General features: G+C 41.4%; 1 protein-coding gene across 1 annotated transcript in view; it reads right to left on the reverse strand.

The window, feature by feature from the left end:
- The window catches only part of LOC121854466, a 150,312-nt gene that overhangs the window by 89,058 nt on the left and 36,575 nt on the right, over positions 1-24,679 (reverse strand). The window contains exon 4 of the mRNA XM_042349142.1: positions 23,868-24,052. Coding sequence (XP_042205076.1) covers positions 23,868-24,052 — 185 coding nt within the window. The remainder of the gene's footprint in view (positions 1-23,867; positions 24,053-24,679) is intronic.

The raw sequence follows: 24,679 nt of genomic DNA on the forward strand, positions 1-24,679 counted from the left end.
ACACCCTGCCCATCATGGCCCCACCCTGCCTGTATCATGGCCCTACACCCTGTCTGTATCATGGCCTGCACCTGTCTCTGTATCATGGCCCTACACCCTGCCTGTATCATAGCTACACCCTGCCTGTATCATGGCCCCTACACCCTGCCTGTATCATAGCCCACCACACCCTGCCTGTATCATGGCCTACACCCCTGCCTCAGCCCATCATGGCCTACACCTGCCTGTATCATGGCCCCTACACCTCTCCTGTATCCTTATTTTCACCCTGCCTGTATCATAGCTACCACCCTGTCTGTATCGTGAACCTGTAATTTCTTTTGATGTTAAGTTACACCGCTGTGTAGCTCGAGAGCCACACCACTGGTTTGTGTCAGAGCCACACCACCGGTTGTGTCTGAGAGCCACACCACTGGTTTGTTAGTCGAGAGCCACACCACTGTGGTTGTGTCAAAGGCCACACCGGTTGTGTCGAGAGCCACACCACTGGTTGTGTCGAGAGCCACACCACTGGTTGTGTCGAGAGCCACACCACTGGTTGTGTCGAGAGCCACACCACTGGTTGTGTCGAGAGCCACACCACTAGTCACATGCCAGGATCAACGTGAAGGTATTCACTCTGTAGTCCATTTTGAAACAATACATTGCTATGTGACGCTTCTATCTAGCCCCCCCTCCCCCCCATTACCTCATTTGTTTCGGTTATGGAGTCAGTGAATATTTCATCACTGTTCCACACACACAAACACACACACACACACACACACACACACACACTCTGTTGGCTACTACTTTCTGATATGATACCCATCACCATATACTGAAGTTTAGTGATACACACGACACCCTATGAAGTTATCTTTACTATTTGATGTACCCAGAACCATACAAGAGGCGTGTCATCCTCGCTCATGAAACAAAACACCCAACTAAACACCATCTCTTTACCCGTCACTGAGGATAGAGGTGACTTACTTACCACGTGTTGTGATGGTCAGACAAGCAAAGAATTAACAAAATAGAACCTCAGTCTTTAATAGGGATTTTGTGTAAGAATTATATATTTTTCTTATTTAATATTGCTCGTCTTTCAACAGTATTCTTATTTAAAAAAAATCATGCCATCTTATTCTTCACTTAATAATTAATTCCTGTCGTTCCTTATATTTAAGTTTCTATAGTGACATTATAACACAACTTTGGATAATTAATGAAGGACTCAAAATTGTATTTATGTATCATTTTCATCTTACGGTGATTAATAAGAAGGGGTATCAGTGACAGCGAAAGGTTCTCGCCCAAACTAACACTAGTGACCTATCGGTGAACTTCCTTGTCTAACACATCTGAATGACGCCACTAATGAAACGTATTCCCAGTATAATAGTGGCAGTGATCAAAGTGGTCTTCTGATTATTTTCAACTTCATTTGTACCTGAACACACACACAGCTAACATACTGTACCATGCTGTAGTCTGAGTTAAGTTGGTGAACAGCTGCTGAATACATGGGATTTTAGACAGTTTGTGTTTGTTTATAATCCATTTCACCAAAATTATCTCCACCTAAAAGGAATTAGATTAATTAATTGTAGTTTGATTTCGTAATGCAGTAGTTAACAAGGTCCAGAGTGGTCATATGTAGCCCAGCACTACACAAGTTGTAAGTTGGGACTCAGTTTTATTAGTTAACTGTGTCAGTAAATAACTTTTCTTTGAACCAGGGGAACAGTTTCTCGTATATCAGTGAGAGATTTATTTCCCTGTTGTTTAGGGCTCTCCATTGTCTTCCATCATCTACTAAAACTATTGTAGAATACTGTGTATACATATTGAAGCACTTCAGAGATTACCAGTTGTGTCAGCGATGAGTGGGTCTGTTAAGTATCTGCAGATTTTCGAAATGCCCCCCTTGTATTTGACACACAAGACTTAAACTGGATTTTAATGAAGACAAGATTTTGAGTTTATTGATTTGTAAGAATAATATGACATAGTTACGTTAAAGTCTGCTTCTCAATGTGCCGGACAACATTCAAAATGACTGTCTTCCGTGTGACGGCCATCTTGGATTCTAACACGTCGGTGCTGAATTCGAAAGACACCAAACGTTTACCTCCCACGAAGAAGGTTGTCCAGTATACAGCTGACATGAGGAAACTACACAGGCAAGTAACCGGACGTTTTACAGGACTGACGCACCAACTGACGGACTCGCAGACTGAACACGTTTCTATTATCCTCTTCCTGTCTTGGAGTCATGGAAGTGATAGTTACATGCATCAATGAGCCTTCCATTATTGGCCTGTGATAGAGGAGCTAGCTTGTTGGCACCACTGCTACATACACACATTCATACATACGGTGAGAGTCTCCTGCTTCACTAATATGATAAACGCCGCTGTTGAACAATATAAACATATAGTGAAAGATGTACAGTATACTTTATATTGTGACGTCGTCGGTGGGTGTAGCTGGAGGGATTTCACAGTTTCTTATGACCTATAGCAAACCTATCCACCAACCATGTCAGTCGTTACAAGACAATTACCCAGTCATTATAAAGAGTGATAGTACTACTGCGACATTGCCGTTTGGAGACACGGGTTACCACAGGGGGTGTAGGAACATATTTCCGCAACTGTACTGGAACACCGCGGGAGCTGACTGGCGGTAAACAAAAAACATCTTCCTATTCGATTAAAGGTGTAATATTACCCTGTGGGCGAAAGGAACTTTGATTAATATGTAGGGAGTAACTTGGCCAATAATACACACTAGTTCCGTAACACAGGAGCCAGCCTGAACATTATAGTATTGACTCCATAACGAAAAATATCGCCAGTTGACAGCCCTTGTACATCACACGTAACAGTTTATCTTTAATGAAAATTGGGAGATGTACAGTATATAACAGACAGTGATATGCTGATTTGATTTATTTGTCAGTATAGGAAACCTGCCATTACCTATTTGGCTTTAACAGCAACCAGACTACTACAGCCCTGCAGCGCCTCGGCCAAGGGAACAGTACAACAGTAATTCATTTACACGTGTCGAAATGGCTTTGTTTCTGAGTGTATTGGCAAAGCCTCTCTCTTAATTTATCTTGATTACTTCCATTACTAAGAAGTGTACTCTGCAGACCACGTCTATACAAAGCTACCAGGAAGTACAAATGTTACCTGCTTAATGTCTGACACGAGACAGTTGTTTATAAATACACAGTATATATTATTGGTCAACAAACTGCTGTGGTAAACCAGGTTAAGAGCATCAACAATGGCCTCAACGTTTATATCCGCTACAAGACAAAATTATCTCGATTCAGCCAAAAAGTTTTAAGCAAGTTTAAATTGTGGTTTATGGTATATATTGGCAATATTTCCTGGCTCTACCAATACCATATTATAGTCATTTGATAACAGAAATATTAATACACAACTATTGTGAACTGATCTGCAAGTGTCGCAGGTTAGGAACTTACTGATACTAAACTCGAATCATTATATTTGGTATTTTGTTTATACAACCGGTAACTCCACTCTCACCACCTTATGGTATGGTTTAAACTACAGTTCACAGTGATCGAGAACGTAGACTGAAAAGTTTGTACATTCCCAAAGTCTATTTTATTAATGTTACATCCTCTAATTTTAGCGAGACAAAGCAACGCGTATCTTTGAGAACTGTACTTACTGTTTATTATCAATGTTGATATTGTTAGTACCATCTTAGAGTTTAAAAGATCTAAATTAATCATTACAAATATCAAAATAATTTCATAATATCCTTAATACATACATACAGTTTATTAACACTCAGACGTCTTAACACAGGTACTGCACCAGGTGATACTGTATAGTGTGTTCCGTGGTAGGTTACTGTATGTCCTCTGTTGTGTTCAGTAGTATCGATAATTGACACCAAATGATTTGGTAATTTTTTTTACAATCATATGTGTTGACTACTGATTACTTTATTGTGTTACTGTTATTATTTCTTAACAATTGCAGTAATTTTATTATGGGTGACTCGTGGATTACTGTATGGATAGATTCCTTTTTAAGTGTTTATCATCATAACAGCAAATAATGAGAAAAATGTGGTGAATATAAAAAATGTAGCGTGTAATAATAATAATAATAATAATAATATATATAATAATAATAATAATAATAATAATAATAATAGTTATATAGAGTTGCAGCCGGTGACTGAAAATGTACAAACTTACATGTGATTTAGACATAATGATATGCGTTCAATACATTTACAGGGCTGTAGAGTACATAAACCAGGAGCTGTTTATTATTTTAACAATAGAAGGGATGTGTGTGTGTGTGTGTGTGTGTGTGTGTGTGTGTGTGTGTGTGTGTGTGTGTGTGCTCAGACTTCTGTTCTGTTCACCTTTAATCTTATATTTATTTACTTAATATTGAGGGAATACTATTGCTTTCATTCGATATGCTGAGGCAGATCCTCCCAGACGTGCAGTAATATATATTTGCAACATAGAATATCCATTTCTTCCCAGACATCCTCACCTAATTATTCTATTTACGTCAGAATTTATCCTTTCGAGGCGCGAGTCAGCTTTTCTCACTTCATCTTTTCTTAAGTCTTAAATTTCACTATATTGTACACATTCTGTTCCTTCTAACATTTATTATCATTAATGTTTTCTCTGAATTCGTTAACAGCTAAAGCACTTGTAGTACATTCAGAGCTTAAACACATACGGCTAACAAACCATTAGGAAGCCAATAAGCTGTTCACACCCAGGCAGGCCGCCACCTCCAGATACACAACTTAACACTAAGAGCTGCCCAAATTCCTAAACTCCTCCTGAATACAACCCAATCTTTCTATCCGGTTTAATTTAGACAGATGAATCTATGGATAATTAATTTATTAGATTAGTTAATAAAGGTAAAGCCTTATAGTGATCTACCCGTCACAACATGACTCAAAGTCTACGTTAAAGATGGCACGATGTATTCACTATAATATTTGTTTCCGGTTTACTGACAGCAGTGTAAAATGAGTTATGAAGACCCTGGTAATTACTCGAGGCGTGATTCAAGATATTTCACATAATTATTTGGGTTTCGCTGAACTGTGTCAGGGTTTATGAGCGGAAGCGCTCGCTGCTATGGGGTGACACGTGGCAAGATAATGATATTCCGATATTACAATAATGCTAACTCACAAATGGGAGAAAGACAAGTTTGGGGGTTTAAAAATAAACGTAAGGATAAATACAGCTCAATAAAAAAATAGAGAAGACTTCAATCCTCTATAGCGAGCCTCCAGTTTAATTACATTGTTAAAAACCTGGAGAATTACTAGAAACTGATGAGACGCGACAGAGAAGAACATTGTGTTGTAATGAATATAGTGGCCGTAGTTATTACAGGAAGCGAAAACAAAATCATTGATTAGGCACTGCTTGACTGATATTCCGCTAGCTATTATAGTTTGTACATCGTTATGAAAGTGTTGGCAGGTGAGAATGACGGGCTGCCAGTGTTGGTAGGTGAGAATGATGAGCTGGATAATGAGAATATGAAATACTGAAAGATCTTGACCAGTACTGGCATCTTTGTGAGAGCTAAACAGAGATACGATAAGGAGAAAAGGCCGGTCCAGCGGCAGTAGGTATTGACAGATAAACCGTTTTCTTCCTCATGGTTGTCTGATGGTGACCACAGCCACAGTTCTTCCAAATGCCCGAGTTACGGAAATAGTCCATAGGTTCGTCTTAATGGCTGAGTTTAAAAGATACACTACACTACACTATCGATTTTCTAAGTGTCAGTTTAGTTTACGTTAATTAGTGTCATTCACAAGACGTAATGAATGATGGAAGATGTTCTACTATTTTCATAAGGCATCAACCCGCAAGAAATTACTGTAATGGATATAACGGCAAAATAAAATAAGTAATCACAGGTAAAGCTTAATATCTATTTCATATTAATGATAAGTCCATCAAATGATCTTGTAAAATATTACCAACTGATAAGACAGTAAAATGTGACTATGAAGCCTGAAGCAACATGAGGATAAGCACACGAGAATACATATATTATATGTACAGGTACATATAAATCTACACACACATAAATATTGAATAGTTTAAGCGTTTGTGTAGTGAAGGTTGTGTTTTATGGGAGTATTTATAAATAATGATTTATCTTCAAGACACTTAAGTATATTAACTATATTGTATAGTAATTATACTGGTATTGACTGTACAGATATCATAACCTCTATGTCCACTTACCGTCGACACACACCCTTTATTGTATGCTCTGGTAATTCTCGCTGTTTTGTTTTCGAAAAAAGTGGAAAAATGTGCAAACTTATACTCGAGGTGTGGAAATATATAACAAAGCAAAAAAATTGCAAACAGAGTATTTATGGCAGAGTAACGCTTGGATTAAAGTTAATGTTGTGAAATAAATTAAATAAATAAATAAATAAATCAATACATAAAAAATAATTATATATATATATATATATATATATATATATATATATATATATATATATATATATATATATATATATAATAATCAGAGCAACAAGATGAAAATGACCTTTCATATAAAATATTCATGGAATCGAGTTTCATTTGGATTTTGTAATATCGAGGAACATGTTTTACTTCTATAAAATTGTGGGTGAGGAGCGAGGTTTATTCACTGATTATTCTTTGCTCTCTTTTAGGGAGTCCTATCAGTAATAGATACACAAGTATTCACACTTTCGTACAGCATTTACTAATCTAAAGACTTAAAGAAAAACGGACATTAAATTCAATTTGAGAAAAAGGCTGCTGAAAGGCTTTATATGGCAAGGGTACTTTCAGTAGACACCAGAAAGAAGTTGGAGGCCTTTGACGTGTGGTGCTAATTATAAGCTAATTATAAGCTACACTGACAGGCAAACAAATGAAGAAGTACTAAGATTAGCAAAAAATCGAGGGATTTAATTGAAATGTACAGAAAAAGAGATACTTTGGTCATATAATTATGGATGGGGGATAAAAACATAAATAATAATGAGCAAAGTTGAGGGTAGGAGGAAGGCCAGGGGAAGACAGAGACTGTGATGGATGGATGAATGGAATTAAAAACTGAGTCCCCAGAGAAATACAAAACCTTGGAGGTTTGGTAAGAACGTGTACTGTATAGTGGTGGACTGTGGTCGGTGACCCTGCAGAGATGAATGTGATTGCTTGCCACGTTGAGTTGTAGGAGTTCATATTAGGTGACCTCGTTGCGGCTCGTTCTGGCCAGTTTGTGCTGTATATTGGGGCTGTTTGATGTCGATTATGAGGCCGTTATAAATTAGTGAGAAGTACATCATAATCCAGGAAGAAGCTTAGGGTGTAAACTGGGCGCCTCACACAAACGGTTCATGTAAAAGAACGACGCCCGTGTTATAAGCGTGGACGTAACAGGAGAGGATGTTCAAACGACCGATGAGGCTGTGTATATTCCAGGAGAAACTTGAGCTGCTCTAGATTATGATGAGTGAGAGGTCTTTGCCGATTGACTTTGTGAGTTATTAGTGGAGGTTGTTCTCGAGTGCCGGATTGGTGTCCATTTGCAGGAGTTGGGATCTCGGCGGTGTTTCCGATGGGAGATTCAGCGCTCAGTAGCAATAGCGTAGTCGGCAAAATGGTAGCAAAGGAATTTAACTTGGCGAGTGATCATTTCGTTAATTCTTCGAGCATCTGATTTCTTACTTCAAGTTTCTGCTCACCATTATCATAACTTACTTCAGCTCGCCTCTCTTGGAATTGTGTTTGTTTCCATTTCTCCATCTTGATCAACCGTTCTCAGTCATGTCTGTCCTTCTTGAGCTGCTCTTCGTCCGCTTTCGACGTTGGCTTCTGCGTTCGTTGCATTTCACTTGGTTTTGTGTCTCTTTTTTGTTGTTTTTCCAAACTGTTCCTGCATTGCCTTTGAAGATCCGTCAGCTGAGTGTTTAGTGAGGCGATTTAATCCTTAAGAAGTTGTGTATGGATCTAGTCTGTGAGTGAGGCTGGTGGCGGAGGTGTTTACGGAGGCTTCTGGGGCTTAGTTGGAGCTGCAAGACGACGTGTCAGGTGGATCGCCGTTGTCGGGGATGTCTGAGGCTGACTTGGAGCGAGTGGCCAGTCGGAATTCACACCAGAGTCATGAGACCGAACACCAGCCGCATAGCTCTTGTTTCCAGCAGTTAGTTGATATATGAGGGCGAGTTGTCATGGTGGGAGACAATCATATTAATATAAGGACGAGCGAGGGTCAGTTCCTTACGAAGGGATGACACTTCTGTTGAGCGGCTGGACATTTTCGTAGCTTCGAGTTCGGAAACAGTCCTAGGTGTTCCTTCATTCTCACTCACCTCTGTATGGAAGCTCGCCATAGATCCAGAGTGTCTTTGGGTATATCCATAGTGAGGGTTTTGTAGACTCGAGGCGCGAGGACCCCATAACTGTTGTGGCAACACCGGTCATTATGCCAGGATGACGTCAGCTAATTAGGGATTTTCTGTAATTAGTCCGAGGCTTTTGCCTCACCCACTGGCCAGGAATGGTGGGTCTCGTCCAACAGCTCAACCAGTCCAGGCGTCCTTATACCTCTACCCTTTGTGCACACTCAAAATAACGCTGGAAACCTGGACTTAAACACAGAAATGGACAACAAGCTTTATCATAATACATCAGTGTTTCACTAAAACTTTTCATGTATACTGTATCATCATGTTACAGTATGTGACAATAAATCCACAACTACCCACTAGTACCGAACACAAACCAGCGCCCAAACTACCGTGTTTATATTAACGATGTTTCCGAGTGTCATCATTTGGGGAAGAAATACAAGGTGCCCATTTATGAGTAAATAACTGTTGTGGTATTAAATAACTAAATATTTTGTATAATGTATCCATTGGTGACTTGCAAATGCATTTAATAGGTCTATATTTGAAACCTTATTCATTTCAAAAATAAATTAATGTGAATAATACTAAATAAAACACACACACAAAATGGTGAGACTTGTGAACTATTCAGAAGCCTTAATTAAGCAGGATTATATACAGCATGTAAAAAAGTAATATCGCTGAAGTCATGATATTAAACAGACGAAAAAGAAAATCACGAATCTATTTTCCTATTTAATACAAGACCAAAAGTAATTTAAAAATATAATTTGTCATGAAAATTTGTGCATTTTCGATTTATGAGAATATGTGACCCAAAAAATATCAATAAAAATGAATAATATGATGAGGGTTGGGTGGTGCCTGGGGAGGTCAGTGTGATTGAGGATGAGGAACCTGTAGTTTATCTTCTACACTCGAAGGTTATAAGGAGAACATCTCAGACAGAGAACAAGGTCTTCTGAAGATGGCTATGGAAATATGAGATGAGAGGCCACCCCAGTATACTAACGAGGAGCCTGGGTGGAGGGCCGGGTAGACGAGGGAGCCTGGGTGAGGACGGGTAGACGAGTGAGCCTGGATGGAGGGGGTAGACGAGGGAGCCTGGGTGGAGGGCGGCAGACGAGGGAGCCTGGGTGGAGGGCGGGTAGACGAGGGAGCCTGGGTGGAGGGACGGGTAGACGAGGGAGCCTGGGTGAGGGACGGTAGACGAGGGAGCCTGTGGAGGGACGGGTAGACGAGGGAGCCTGGGTGGAGGCCGGGTAGACGAGGGAGCCTGGGTGGAGGGGACGGGTAGACGAGGGAGCCTGGGTGGGACGGGTAGACGAGGGAGCCTGGTGAGGGACGGGTAGACAGAGGGGAGCCTGGGTGGGGACGGGTAGACGAGGAGCCTGGGTGGAGGGACGGTAGATGAGGGAGCCTGGGTGAGGGCCGGTAGACGAGGGAGCCTGGGTGGAGGGACGGGTAGACGAGGGAGCCTGGGTGGAGGGACGGTAGACGAGGGAGCCTGGTGGAGGGACGGGTAGACGAGGAGCCTGGGTGAGGGGACGGTAGACGAGGGAGCCTGGGTGAGGGACGGGTAGACGAGGGAGCCTGGGTGGAGGGACGGGTAGACGAGGGAGCCTGGTGGAGGGACGGGTAGACGAGGGAGCCTGGGTGGAGGGACGGGAGACGAGGGAGCCTGGGTGGAGGGACGGTAGACGAGGGAGCCTGGGTGGAGGGACGGTAGACGAGGGAGCTTGGGTGAGGGACGGGTACGAGGGAGCCTGGGTGAGGCCGGTTAACGAGAGAGCCTGGGTGAGGGCCGGGTAGACGAGGGAGCCGGTGGAGGGACGGTGGAAGAGGGAGCCTGGGAGAGGGGCCGGTTAGGACGAGGGAGCCTGGGTGAGGGCCGGGTAGACGAGGGAGCCTGGGTGGAGGGACGGGTAGACGAGGGAGCCTGGGTGGAGGGACGGGTAGACGAGGGAGCCTGGGTGAGGGGCCGGGTAGACAGTGGAGCCTGGGTGAGGGGCCGGTTAGACGGGGAGCCTGGGTGAGGGACGGTAGACGAGGGAGCCTGGGTGGAGGGGCCGGTTAGACGAGGGAGCCTGGGTGGAGGGGCTGCCAGGAGGGAGCCTTGTGGAGGGCCGGGTAGACGAGGGAGCCTGGGTGGAGGACGGGACGAGGAGCCCAGGCGGGAGGGCCGGGTAGACGAGGGAGCCTGTGGAGGCCGGTTAGACGAGGGAGCCTGGGTGAGGGACGGGTAGACGAGGGAGCCTGGGTGAGGGCCGGTTAGACGAGGGAGCCTGGGTGAGGGCCGGGTAGACGAAGGAGCCTGGGTGAGGGGGCCGGGTAGACGAGGAAGTGGGTGAGGGCTAAGACGAGGGAGCCTGGGGTGAGGGACGGGTAGACGAGGAGCCTGGGTGAGGGACGGTAGACAGGGAGCCTGGGTGGAGGCCGGTTAGACGAGGGAGCCTGGGAGGCCGGGTAGACGAGGGAGCCTGGATGGAGGGACGGGTATACGAGGGAGCCTGGGTGGAGGGACGGTAGACGAGGGAGCCTGGGCGGGAGGCCGGGTAGACGAGGGACTGGGTGAGGGGTTAGACGAGGGAGCCTGGGTGAGGACGGGTAGACGAGGGAGCCTGGGTGAGGGGCCGGTTAGACGAGGGAGCCTGGGTGAGGGCCGGGTAGACGAAGGAGCCTGGGTGAGGGCTGTAGACGAGGGAGCCTGGGTGGAGGCCGGTTAGACGAGGGAGCCTGGGTGAGGGACGGTAAACGAGGGAGCCTGGGTGAGGGCCGGTTAGACGAGGGAGCCTGGGTGAGGGCCAGAGATGAAGGAGCCTGGGTGAGGGCCGGATAGACAGGGGGAGCCTGGGTGGAGGGACGGGTAGACGAGGGAGCCTGGGTGAGGGGCCGGTTAGACAGGGGAGCCTGGGTGAGGCCGGTTAGACAGAGAGCCTGGGTGAGGCCGGGTAGACGAGGGAGCCTGGGTGGAGGGACGGGTAGACAGGGATCCTGGGAGAGGGCCGGTTAGACAGGGAGCCTGGGTGAGGACGGGTAGACGAGGGAGCCTGGGTGAGGGACAGGTAGACAGGGGAGCCTGGGTGAGGGCCGGTTAGACGAGGGAGCCTGGGTGAGGGCCGGGTAGACGAGGAGCCTGGGTGAGGGTGGGCGAGGGAGCCTGGGTGAGGGCCGGTTAGACTAGGGAGCCTGGGTGAGGGACGGTTAGACGAGAGAGCCTGGGTGAGGGACGGGTAGACGAGGGAGCCTGGGTGAGGACCGGTTTGACGAGAGAGCCTGGTCGTCATGAACAGTATGGCTGCGTAACCCACATATATACATCGGCGAGTTCCTTTATTCACTGTTATTAACTAAGTAAGCAACTGTCCACTGGTCGTATACTTGATGGTACATCCTGTAGTTAAATATCAGTTAGATCGATAATAGTTGTTTACGAGACAGAGGTTTTACCCTTCAGTGCTTGTACAGTATTCAGCCAAGTTCACTTTAAGCTTGAGGGATTCAGGGCATATTGTAAGTATTGGGGTCACTTCTTAACTAGGATCAGGTTATGTGTTTACGGTTGATAAAGTTCCATAAAATAACTGATAATCTTCAACTCACTGATGACCCAAGTTCCCAGAAATGACTACAAAACACCAAACTAAATTTAGAAACAGTTTTATAAGAAAAGACAAGTTGAAAGGGAGACGAAAAATACAAAAGGTGACAAATCGCTTACAGGTCAAATGTTGCCATAGACTAAGCGACTATTGGGGTAGTTGATAGGTCGGTGGAGACAGCGGTCACTGGAACTAGGTACTCACTGCCTTAAGACATCAGACACCACTATACACAGTTATGGAAGCTTGGCCACGATTCCTTTTTCCCGTTACCCTTAAACCTTGATCTTTCGACCAAAATTCTCAGTTGTTATAATAGTCTTTGACGATCACAAAGATTGGTTCATATATTATATTATTAACACTATTTCTGCAAGATTTGATCTCAACCTATATCCAGTGTTGACCTAGAAGGTACAGCGATTATTCTTGGCTTAGGACTACCCACAATGAAAATTTGATACCGAATTAAAATCGTAGATTTTAGAATAAATAGAAACAAACAAACAGATTATTAACCCACAAACCGAGGCAATCAATATAGTTGGCAGAGTCTTCAATCTCGCTAAGTAACGTAATATTTTAAAAGAAAAGTTATTATATCTTCACTTTTTTTTAGAAGTGTTTCATAAGCCTTGACAACTCATTTGGGATTGTGCGAATACAGACTCAATACCTTTGGAAGCAATGTGGCCGGCATCAGTATTTCCAACGCCTTCACTTTCCCTATTTAAACCTGGGTTGACAGGAGGTGTCCTGGGTGTAAATCAATGACCCTCGGGGCAGGTTACGAGCGTTGTATTCAGTCAGTCAGTGAATTATACCTCATCGTGTTGCTATAGCCTGTATTCTTATAAATCAAATGTATACTTATGAACCAGTTATTGCTAATGCTTTTATACATATAAAACTGCTGTTGTTAAAACCTGTGTACTTATAAAACAGCTCACGTTAAAACCTGAATAATTCTAAAGTTACTATTGTATACTATCTGTATACTTATATAGCAGCTGTTGCCAAACCCTGTTGACTTACAAAAGGACTGTTGCTAGAGCTTGTATACCTTCAATTACAGTGCCATTAAGCACTGTGCCTTATTGGTGCCTTAGTAAAGCTCTGACACTCGTAATGGTGTGATAAATAGGCCAAGTAACATGACAATTTGTTGCCTTAAATGTTGCGCCCCACACACACACACACACACACACACAAAGCAGAAAAATAATATTGTGTAATTTATTTACAACAATCTCAAATAGAACGAATTTTCTTGTATAATATCAAGATACTGAATAATGTATGTTAGGTTTATATCTGAGACAATAACACGGTGGGTGCTACGAGGCGCTGTCACAAAAATATTCTTTCATACTTGACTTGACACAATACAACGTCGTACCACGCCCTGGTTGAAACTTCTTACGAACACAGACAATATACCATGATGGAGAAACGCTGGGACACAACATGGGGGAGAAGTCCGCCTCTCTGTAAGGAAGACTTGTGTGTTCAACGAAAAGTATCAGAAACCAATCAGGGGCAAAGTCCCCAGCTCAGGTTTCACCAGTATATTCTTGATCTCTATTTAATCTCGAGTTTTTCTATTGTTCTAAGTATTTATTTTAGTATTTGTCACGTTTTATCAGTCACTGAGTTACACACACACACACACACACACACACACACACACACACACACACACAGATACCAATAAACACTCCTCCCTTCGGCCAGGGATTAAAGAATGAAACACAATATCTACTGTGTTTTCAGCAGAGCAAACCTGTCTTGTGTTTTTATCAGCAGAACTTTTCAAGAAAGTTCACAGTGTGTGTATGTGTTTTAAGAGGGAGGGTAGGGGAGGGGAGGGGAGGGAGTGGAGAGGGTAGGGGGGAGGAGGGAGGATACACGTACACAAGACTCTCTCTTACATAAATTGTTCAATTGGTAAAAATTATACTCCATTTGTATTAAGACTGGTGAATTATATTGTGTAAACATAAATGACACTAAACAGCCAGGTATTAAATACCAATTTCCTAATTTCAGCTCTGAAGTAGTTTAATAGCATTTTAATGGCGGTATCTGCATAAATTCCGTAAACAATGTCGAAGTCATAACAAGTTTAAAAGTTTCTAGGTCGAGGGGGTACAGTTAGCCATTACGAGGACAGTTGTGTCACTACCACAACAGTGTGATACATACGGATTATTAACAAAATATGTTGTACTTACAAGAGTAAGTTCATGCTGGAAAATTATGCGTTATTTAATCTATATATATATATATATATATATATATATATATATATATATATATATATATATATATATATATATATATATATATATATAAAACAAATTAGTATGTCTGTGTTTGTGTGTGTGTGTGTGTGTGTCGGCACGAGAATTTCGGAAACTACTTTACCGATCTGTAGTGATGATGGATGGTGTTATATGTAGTGATGATGGATGGTGTTATATGTAGTGATGATGATGGATGTTGTTGTATGTAGTGATGATGGATTGTGTTATATGTAGTGGTGGTGGTGACGGTGGTAGTGACAGTGGTGGTGATGGTGATAGCGGCATGTTTGTGGTGATGATGGTGGTGGTGGTAGAGACTGGTTGATAGTGGTGGTAATGATGGTGGTGGTAATGATGATGGTGGTAGTAGTGGTGGTGGTAGTGATGATGGTGGTAGTAGTGATGGTAGTGCTATATGTAGTGATGATGGATGGTATATGTATTGATGATTAGACAATAAAATAATAACAGTTTAATGCTAAAAAAATATACTTTTTTTGTACCGTTGTAGTGAAAAACATGGTGGAACTTACATACACCGTTAATGAACTATTGATGGAAGAAGAAGTTTTGGGGACTGAACAGTGAGACAATGTGGAGCCTCCCGGAGGGTGGCGTCCTACCATGGCCTAGTGGATGAGCCGCCCGGAGGGCGGCAATTCTGCTAGTGTGTATGTATGTATATACAGTATATATATATATATATATATATATATATATATATATATATATATATATATATCACAGAAAACACATGAATCATTATTATATAAAGGTTAACCAATACAAGTTATAGACAAAAAAATGTAAGGAGAGGAGACTGTCAGAGAGACTTCTACACCTAACGAACAATATGACAAACTAAAGATGGAAGTTGTCACAGCGTGGACAGGCAGCGATTCAAATGGACTTCCAAACCTTTAGGTAATTACTGGGGGTGGACCAACAGACCCGAGGTATAGGAATGATATATTGATTCATCTTATACAGGTTTTTCCAGGTGCAATTGTTGATGGGTTCTTCCTGGTGTAATATAATGTCCCCCCATATACAGTTGAGGTGTCAATACATTTCCAGGAAGAAGCATCAGCATAATTCAACAACTTCATTAATGTTTCTCCCACAAAGCCTCAACTAGTCCTTGGAAACCAGACTGTTCGTCGCTCTGACATTGTTCCTCCCCTTCGAACTTTTCCCTTAATGAATATTGATTTTGATGCTGGGGAGCCCCTGCTAGGTGCCACCCAGCCTTAAGTACTCTATGGTTTGATGGGGAACAAGATGAAGCTCATAACTCTTGGCACGTATAAGAAACTTCTCGTCAACCGTTTAATGTTTACTTAGAACTTTCAAGGAAAATTTAGTGAAATGTGCAAATGAGATGTTAACAAGAAATTCCTCTCGTGAACTAAGTCGATGTGTTCCAGTCCCATTAAATATTAGAGAGATAATAGTCGGTAAACATGCTGCAATAGTTTTCCTATAATTACATTGAAACACTATTATATACAAAGAAACAAAGAACAACTGGATAGGCTTAGGTTAAACAACACGCTTGTCCTACGCCAAAATTTTACACGGATTAAATGGTGACAAAAATAGACACTAATAAGAGCACTGCGGTGGTGTTGTATGTTGGCCCGCATTAAGTACTTAAGTCTCGGACCTGTTATCACTATTAAGAGAGGCGCAATAATTACTGTTCAATAGTAAGAGCACATGCAGAGGTTCACTATGATCACTAAGGCTAGAGAGGGAATGAGTGTGGGGCTTATAAAAGCCCGCATTCCGGTTTCCCGCGCTTGTGATGTCACTCACATTTTCATTTACACGACGGTGAATTGTGGAGGAGTCACTCTCTCTCGTGTGACAGCTGGCATTGCAGAGGAGGAAGAGGGTGATGAGTGCCGCCAAGCAGGCGCTCGTCGGTGTGTTTGGCGGGAAGACGAGTATTGTACTGTACTTCCCCGCGAATTTGTGGTGGTGAGATATGACGAGAGAAAAGGTTTTCAGTTTGATGACTGATAACCTAAGTAATTTGAAACCCTTACTGACTCGGCAAAACTGACGAAGCCAAATAGTAACAGATCGCACTAAACCTTGACATACATTTGCATACCGGGAAAATATTCCGACAAAAAACTTGACTCCGGTAAGTTACTGTGATCTGTTGAGGAGTTTGAGGGAATAATTAACAGAGTTCGATGGCCAATTACTGAACTGTTGAGCTGTTACGGGCTGCAGAAACTTGTGACAATGTCATCCAAGCTAAAGTTATATATATATATATATATATATATATATATATATATATATATATATATATATATATATATATATATATATATATATATATATAATATATATATACACACACACACACACACGTGTGTGTGTGTGTGGCTAAATAGGAATATTAAGCAATATAAAAGGCACTGAAGCGTTAACAAACAGCGATATCTTAAAACAGCCTCGGGTCTCAATAGCCTTAGTGCTTTCATGTTACAAAATATCAAACAGCACAGTTCTTTTGCGTAACTTTAAGGTGAATAAATAGTTTTAGTGTTAGCGGGGGGAGTTCAGAGAGGTGTGTGTGTGTATCGGGCGCTGCGAATGACACTACCTCCGGCTTTGTGCTGCGGCACAATCACCTCCAGCCAGGATTTGTGCTCTCTGACCGCTTTATTGAAATCAAATTTAAAGTTGATTGAAACTGGTAATACTTCAGTGGAAGATAGCTGTAAAAAATGGAATAAGTTAAAAATAAATTGCAGTTTTTGTGCAGTGCTTTGTAGGTTTTATACCATTAGTTTTTTGTTGTTCTCCCCCAGCACTCTGACGTCATATATGATGTCAAATGCCCTGGCGCCCAAGCAAGACTCTTTTCGTGTCATGTAGTCTCTAACAAAGAAGAAAATAAAAACTTTTTCACTGACTCTTGCCTCTTTCTTTTTTATATAACGAGAGTTCACTCCACACGCTCTCAGACTTTACCATGATGATCAAGTGGCGACGAGGATTATAAGTTAACCCAAGTGGTAGGTTAAGACTTCAAGACTTATCAGTTATCTCACACTAGATTAGGGTTGGAAGATTTTTCTAATATACTGAACTAGCGGAAACTAGATGCATCTTATTACATAATGAGGATCTTCACTTTAAGATTTGGATTTTGGGGCAACATACTCTCGTGTACGAGGCTAGGTAGCGCTAAGGTCACCTAAGCATAATGTGTTTTAGCTGAAAAATCTAAGTTAACAAGCTGTAAGACCCAGCGTCAAGTAATAAACTAATATGATTGGATAGCTCGTCAACTGCACTGTCTAACTCTAAAACGTTACGTTGGAACACGATCCGCCAATCGAGTAACATCCAGGTTTCCAAATACTATTGATTGAGAGACGTTTATGACTAAAAAACACCTGCCAGGAAATTGAACCTGGACCACTCGCTTGCGAGGGTGAGTAAGCTATCCACAACTTGATACACATACTCACACTCTTTCTCACTCTATTTGTGTGTGTGTGTGTGTGTGTGTGTGTGTGTGTGTGTCCTCGAAAATTGGTTCCAGAGAGTCAGTCGTTAACTGAAAATTTCGTTAACTGAATCTAATATTTCAATGGGATATTGGGTAATTGGTTCCAACTCGCAGAAAAAGTACATGCAAAGTACTGTATACCGGTAATTGAATTAACAAAGCATTAAATTTTAACAAAATACAGTACTGTACAATAATAAATAAAAAAAACAATAGAATACTGTATTTTAACTTACTGTGAGGTGTGTACGTCGTATTTCCGGCGGCTTTGTTTACATTGCAAACAGAGGATTGTAGAGGCAGTCGATAATGACATGCCATATTCTTTACAGAGTGCAATGGTTCTAATGCCTTCTTCGTGTTTCATAATAATTCCTGCATTGTATATTATCAATATGTTAACTAAATTACAGAATGACCAATAATTTTTTAGTAAAAATGCAAACATATTCTAGAGACCAACAAGCTCGATGTTTACTCCACTGTAAACAAAGTTAATCCGAGAAACGTTGGTGGGAGATTCAATCAGCTGATGTGCACACAAAAACTGTTTCCTGTACTGTATATATTATCAATAAGTTACCTAAATGTCAAAATTACCAATTATTTTAATAAAAAAAATGCAAAAATATTCAAGAGCACAACTTTCTTTATAATTACTCCACTGGAAACGAATGCAAACATAGAACCGACAAGTGATCGTGGGCCCTTTGTGCCCGGTGGAGAGTCCAGTGGTACAGTTTACCAAGGCGTGAAAGTTCGAACGCTCATGCTTGGCCAGCGCGCACCCGCCTTCCGGCTGACAGGGTACAGCAACATCGTTTTCCAGCGTAAATAAAATGGTTAATTAATGCGTTGCTAAAGAAACCATAGACATGGGACCAGGTTTGTTTCACTCTACGATATTTTTTTTGCTATTTTTCCACCAAGTTTGATGAAAAACGATCGTGCCGTTTCGGCTGCCCAGAACAGACACACACAGACACACGGCTATTCCTATAGTATATGAGATAATCATGGTCGTGGTTGTTATAATCATGGTCGTGGGTGTTATAATCATGGTCGTGGGTGTTATAATCATGGTCGTGGGTGTTATAATCATGGTCGTGGGTATTATAATCATGGTCGTGGTTATAATCATGGTCGTGGTTGTTATAATCATGGTCGTGGTTATAATCATAGTCGTGGTTGTTGTTCTCATGGTCGTGGTTGTTATAATCATGGTCGTGGTTGTTATAATCATGGTAGTGGTTGTTATAATCATGGTCGTGGTTGTTATAATCATGGTCGTGGTTGTTATAATCATGGTCGTGGTTGTTATAATCATGGTCGTGGTTGTTATAATCATAGTCGTGGTTATGATCATATCGTGTTGTTATAATCATGGTCGTGGTTGTTATAATCATGGTCGTGTGTTATAATCCTGTCATGGTTGTTATAATCATGGTCGTGGTTGTTATAATCATGGTCGTGGTTGTGATAATCATGGTCGTGGTTATGATCATGGTCGTGGTTGTTATAATCATGGTCGTGGTTGTTATAATCATGGTCGTGGTCGTTATAATCAGACTCGTGGTCGTTATAATCAGACTCATGGTCGTTATAATCATGGTCGTGGTTGTTATAATCATGGTCGTGGTTGTTATAATCATGGTCGTGGTTGTTATAATCATGGTCCTGGTGGTTATAATCATGGTCGTGATTGTTACAACAAGGGTCATACCTGAGACTAACACAGGTAGAATAAACCCCACACCTTATCTTTAATCTCAATAAACCCAGATTAACCTCACCTAATCATCAGGATTAGAGATTATTAGGATTGTACCACCAATACCGATACATTTCACACTGGATTAATATCAAAACATTTAATCACATTTCCAATAGCTAATGTCTTACGGATATCTTATCAAGTTGTGAGGCTTACATGTCTATATATTTATGTTTTATTCTTACAAATATTTATAGTTCGTTGTGTATTGTATTGTATGGTATGGTATTGTATGGTATGGTATGGTATTGTATGGTATTGTACTGTATTTGTATCCGGCTGACAGTGTACAGCGAATGAGGGTGTGCTAAGTCCGTAGACTTGCATGGCTAATTAGAGTGCGCCAAGTCCGTAGATCTTGCATCGTTTTTCACCGTAAATAAAATGGTTAATTAATGCCTTCCTAAAGAAACCATCGACATGGGACCAGGTTGGTTCCACTCTACGAATTTTTTGCGATTTTTCCACTAAGTTTGATGAAAAAGGATTGTGCTGTTTCAGCTGCCCAGAACAGACAGACAGACAGACTGACTGACTGACTGACAGACACACGGCTATTCCTATAGTATATTAGATACTGTATTGGCAGACAAGCAGATCAGCTGATGCGCGCACCAAAGCGTGTTTCTCCTAAGGCCTTTTTTTTATGGGGATCAGCTCACCCGGACACAGGTCACCGACCCACATCGGGGCCGTGGAGCGAAACAAAAAGAACAAAGAAATTGAAAATGGAGAACAAAAAGGTTATATTGTGTTAATCTACACCACGAAGATGCCGGAAAACCAGCTTTTTAAAGTGAGACAGATTGTATAAGTATGGAAACACAGACGAAGGCAGAGCATTCCACAGTTTGGCTGTGTGAGGAAAGAAGGAGGTACTATAACGGGTTATTCTCGTGTGACCGACATCCACAGAGAAACGGTGGGCACCGCGGGCAAGACGTGTGTTACGGATCCACATAAACCAATTTTTCATACAAATATTAAATCCAGAACAAAATTCGCCGTAAATATAGGGGAAAAACCTGAATAAATCTCGGAGGTTCTTTGGATTATATCTGACAAAACTCAAATAAATAAATCCCAAAATCAAGCCAACATTGACGAGGAAATATAGGATACAAAAATTAGACTGGGTCACAGACTCCTCTGGGAAATCATCCCACATTAAACCTGCGCTGAAGAGAGAGCCTCTCGCCACAGAAAACAATCAGAACAGAAAACGATGCACCATTTTCTCTCCAGCAGCGTCCTGCCCTAGGTTCTGTGAAGGGTTTCTGTTATACTACTGTATACAATGAATATCACGATCTAGATTCTAGAAGATGAATAGTTTAATATTGGACAACAGTTCTCAGCGTCCTGTCTCACTCTCATCCTCTTAATTAGTGTGTACGTGTGGAACGAGTCGAGTAATTACTAGTATTCATTTTTTACTGTGAAAATATTGACATTTAAGGCATTTCGGTTCACTGGTGTATAAATAATTATACGGGATGAACGGGAATTTTCAGACGTCTTCAACATTCGACTTGTTCATTGATCATTGTCCTAAATACCTAACTATGTCCAGAACTTTATATATAGCGTCTGGTTTGTATGGCCAATATCTAATTATTCAGTCTTGAGAAATGTGTCCAAGCGAACATATGGAGGAAAATTGTTTGTGACGAGTTAGTCTTCAAGGAGATCAGAGTTAAACCTAATAACATAATACGCACTTATGAGGGTTAATTATTTCTTATAACACGAAGCCAACTTGAAGACAAATGTGGGGACTAAATATCTGACAATCTAATATACTATAGCGCTATCCGAATGTATGTCTGTCTGTCTGTCTGTGCAGCCGAAACGGCACAATCGTTTTTCATCAAACTTGGTGGAAAAATCGCAAAAAATTCGTAGAGTGGAACAAACCTGGTCCCATGTCGATGGTTTCTTTAGGAAGGCATTAATTAACCATTTTATTTACGATGGAAAACGCACCCTAATTAAACATGCAAGTCTACTTGCCGCACCCTCATTCGCTGTACGCTGTCAGCCGGATACAATACAGTGCAATAAAACACAATACCATACAATACCATACCATACAATACAATACACAACGAACTATAAATGTTTGCAAGAGTAAAACAAATATATAGACATGTAAGACTCACAACTTGATAAGATATCCGTAAGACATTAGCTGTTGGAAATGTGATTAAATGTTTTGTTACTAATCCAGTGTGAAATGTATCGGTATTGGTGGTACAATCCTAATAATCTCTAATCTGATGATTAGGTGAGGTTAATCTGGTTATATTGAGATTAAAGATAAGGTGTGGGGTTTATTCTACCTGTGTTAGTCTCAGGTATGACCCTTATTGTAACAATCACGACCATGATTATAACCACCAGGACCATGATTATAACAACCACGACCATGATTATAATAACGAGGACCATGATTATAACAACCAGGACCATGATTATAACAACCACGACTGTGATCATAACCACGACCATGATTATAACAGCCACGACCATGATTATGACAACCACGACCATGATTATAACAACCACGACCATAATTATAGCAACCACTACCATGATTATAACAACCACGACTATGATCATAACCACGACCATGATTATGACAACCACGACCATGATTATAAACAGCCACGACCATGATTATAACAACCACGACCATGATTATAAGAACCACGACCATGATTATAACAACCTCGGTAAACTGTACCACCGGACTCGCCACCGGGCACGAAGTGCCCACGATCACTTGTGTTATTCTATACGTAGGAAAACTATCTAATTGATAGTTTAATACTGCTGCCCTCGGTCTCCTGTCGGGAGAGACAAACAATATAGCCACAACTCTTTAAAACGTGAAGGAAAGATATTGATTATATTTCATTCTCACGTGGGACCTCGTATGTTACTCCAGAATCCACCAACACGGGCATGTTACCCGCCGGAAGTGACGGGGAAAATTAGGTCAACCATTAATAATCAAATTTTCCTCTATAAACGATCTCTACATCTGGCTTCAAAAACTTGATCATATTCATTATGAAAATAGATAGCAATAATGCTCCAAGCACCACATAAAACAATCGAACCTCTTGACCTTATATATTACGACTGCTAGATAAGGGTAGTCAAAATTTGTTTTTGTACAACTCCTCCCCCCCCCCCACATTCCGTCTTCATGTACCGTACACGTGAAGCGGTAACCCGAAGGGACATTCTTTATTTGTTTTTTGTTTGTTTTCTTGCTCTTCTAGGTGATATCACACAGTGTTTCAACTAGGGGCTAAACTTGTCTCAGTAGTGACCAAGTGCTTAGGAAAAATATTTTGTTACTCATATTAGTTCATGGCACAGCAGGCGAGGGTAATATTCATTGGACGCACTTGTGGAGAGTTGAATATTTGAATTGTCTATAAAAATAAAGTGAGATGTTTGTCGATGAGAAAAGATACTTCATATTTAATTAGATAAAGGTTAGAGAAAGTACAGAACCTTGAGAAACCCCGGATTTGGCTGAATGAGTCACATAAAAAATCCTTTAGGAACTCCGTCCACTAAGGGACTATTAATGAAATCTTTGGTAGTGACTCGTAATTATGATTTCAGAAGTAGCTCCTTTTATTGACTGGCATTTTCCGCATATTTGCTACTTTATGAAATTCGTCAACGAGAACACCCGGATCAAAACATACAGGGAGGATTGATCATTTAAGTGTTTACTAAATTCAAAGAAAGACTGACACCGCTTGACTTTATAAAGCACCTTCGCTAACATTAAATGCTTAGTCACATCAGAAAAACTCTTGGCTCCCTCATTGTTGGGGAATCAAGAGGTTACCAGATCTGGGGACAAACGGTATCAGCTGATCCATGATTTGAGATGAAGGACGTAAGATTCTGCAGTACATTTATATAATCTATGTATATCGATGATAGCTACATGGTGTTCATATTTTGTTATGGAGGGAGATAATAACTAAAGAAGCGGCGTCTCTCCCACTAATCTGAATCGCCCTGACATGAATACTATTTAGCCTTCAACTTCATGCACTGACCATGGCAATTCGGTAGGACATTCGGACATGGGTAAACATTAATTCGTTACTCAATTCCAGAATATAGAAAGATTCATATTGCGCGAATATATAATCCCCCCAGTAACTGACCTTGAAGATGGTGGCAGGAAGGTGTCGGTCATCCTCCTCCACGACGGCCACATGGATGTCGCTCTCACGGAAGCGCGGGGCGTTGTCGTTGACGTCAGCGACCGTCACCTGCACGATGGAGTGTACAGTTCGTCCTGCTGCCTCCGCTGCCACTACCAGCTCATGCTGTGGGAGACAACATATATCTTATCAGCACCATCATGGTGTGTCCTGCCACTACAACCAGGTCAACATATGAAAACAACATATACCTCACTATAATTACACTCAGATTGTGAAAAAGTGCACCACGGAGGAGGAACAGTACAAGCTTATGATGGACACCTGACGAAAACCATTATAGTAGTCAAAAGTCTCTGAAAATTGTTAATCACAAAGTAAAGTTCCAGAATGTATATAAAAAATACTTAAGTCAATATATGTTTGGTGTTTGGTTTCAGTGATAGATAACAATATAAAACATCTGAAACCGAGGTCAATACAGAGGAATTCGAGACCACCTCCAAGAACAAGAGAAACATTAAACTAAATATTATTAAGGGCTCAAACCAAGGCAGTGTTGGATAATACCTTCATTGGTAGAATTTAATGCCGTTTCTAATTTACCTCTGAGTACAAGTTTATAAGACTGGAAAAAATATATTATGTTGTAGTAAAGAATAACAAATACATAAACTATGCAGGTGAATTGTAGCATTAATAAGGACTGAGAAGTGGTGCTGGAGTTACAGTATAAACAACTTGAGGCGCGGACTGTAGATTAGTCTATACAATGGTGATCAACTTTTAAAAATTACGATTGTTTCACCAAA

Source organism: Homarus americanus, unplaced genomic scaffold (genome assembly GCF_018991925.1).
Source record: "Homarus americanus isolate GMGI-L3 unplaced genomic scaffold, GMGI_Hamer_2.0 scaffold53225, whole genome shotgun sequence".
Lineage (NCBI taxonomy): Eukaryota > Metazoa > Arthropoda > Malacostraca > Decapoda > Nephropidae > Homarus > Homarus americanus.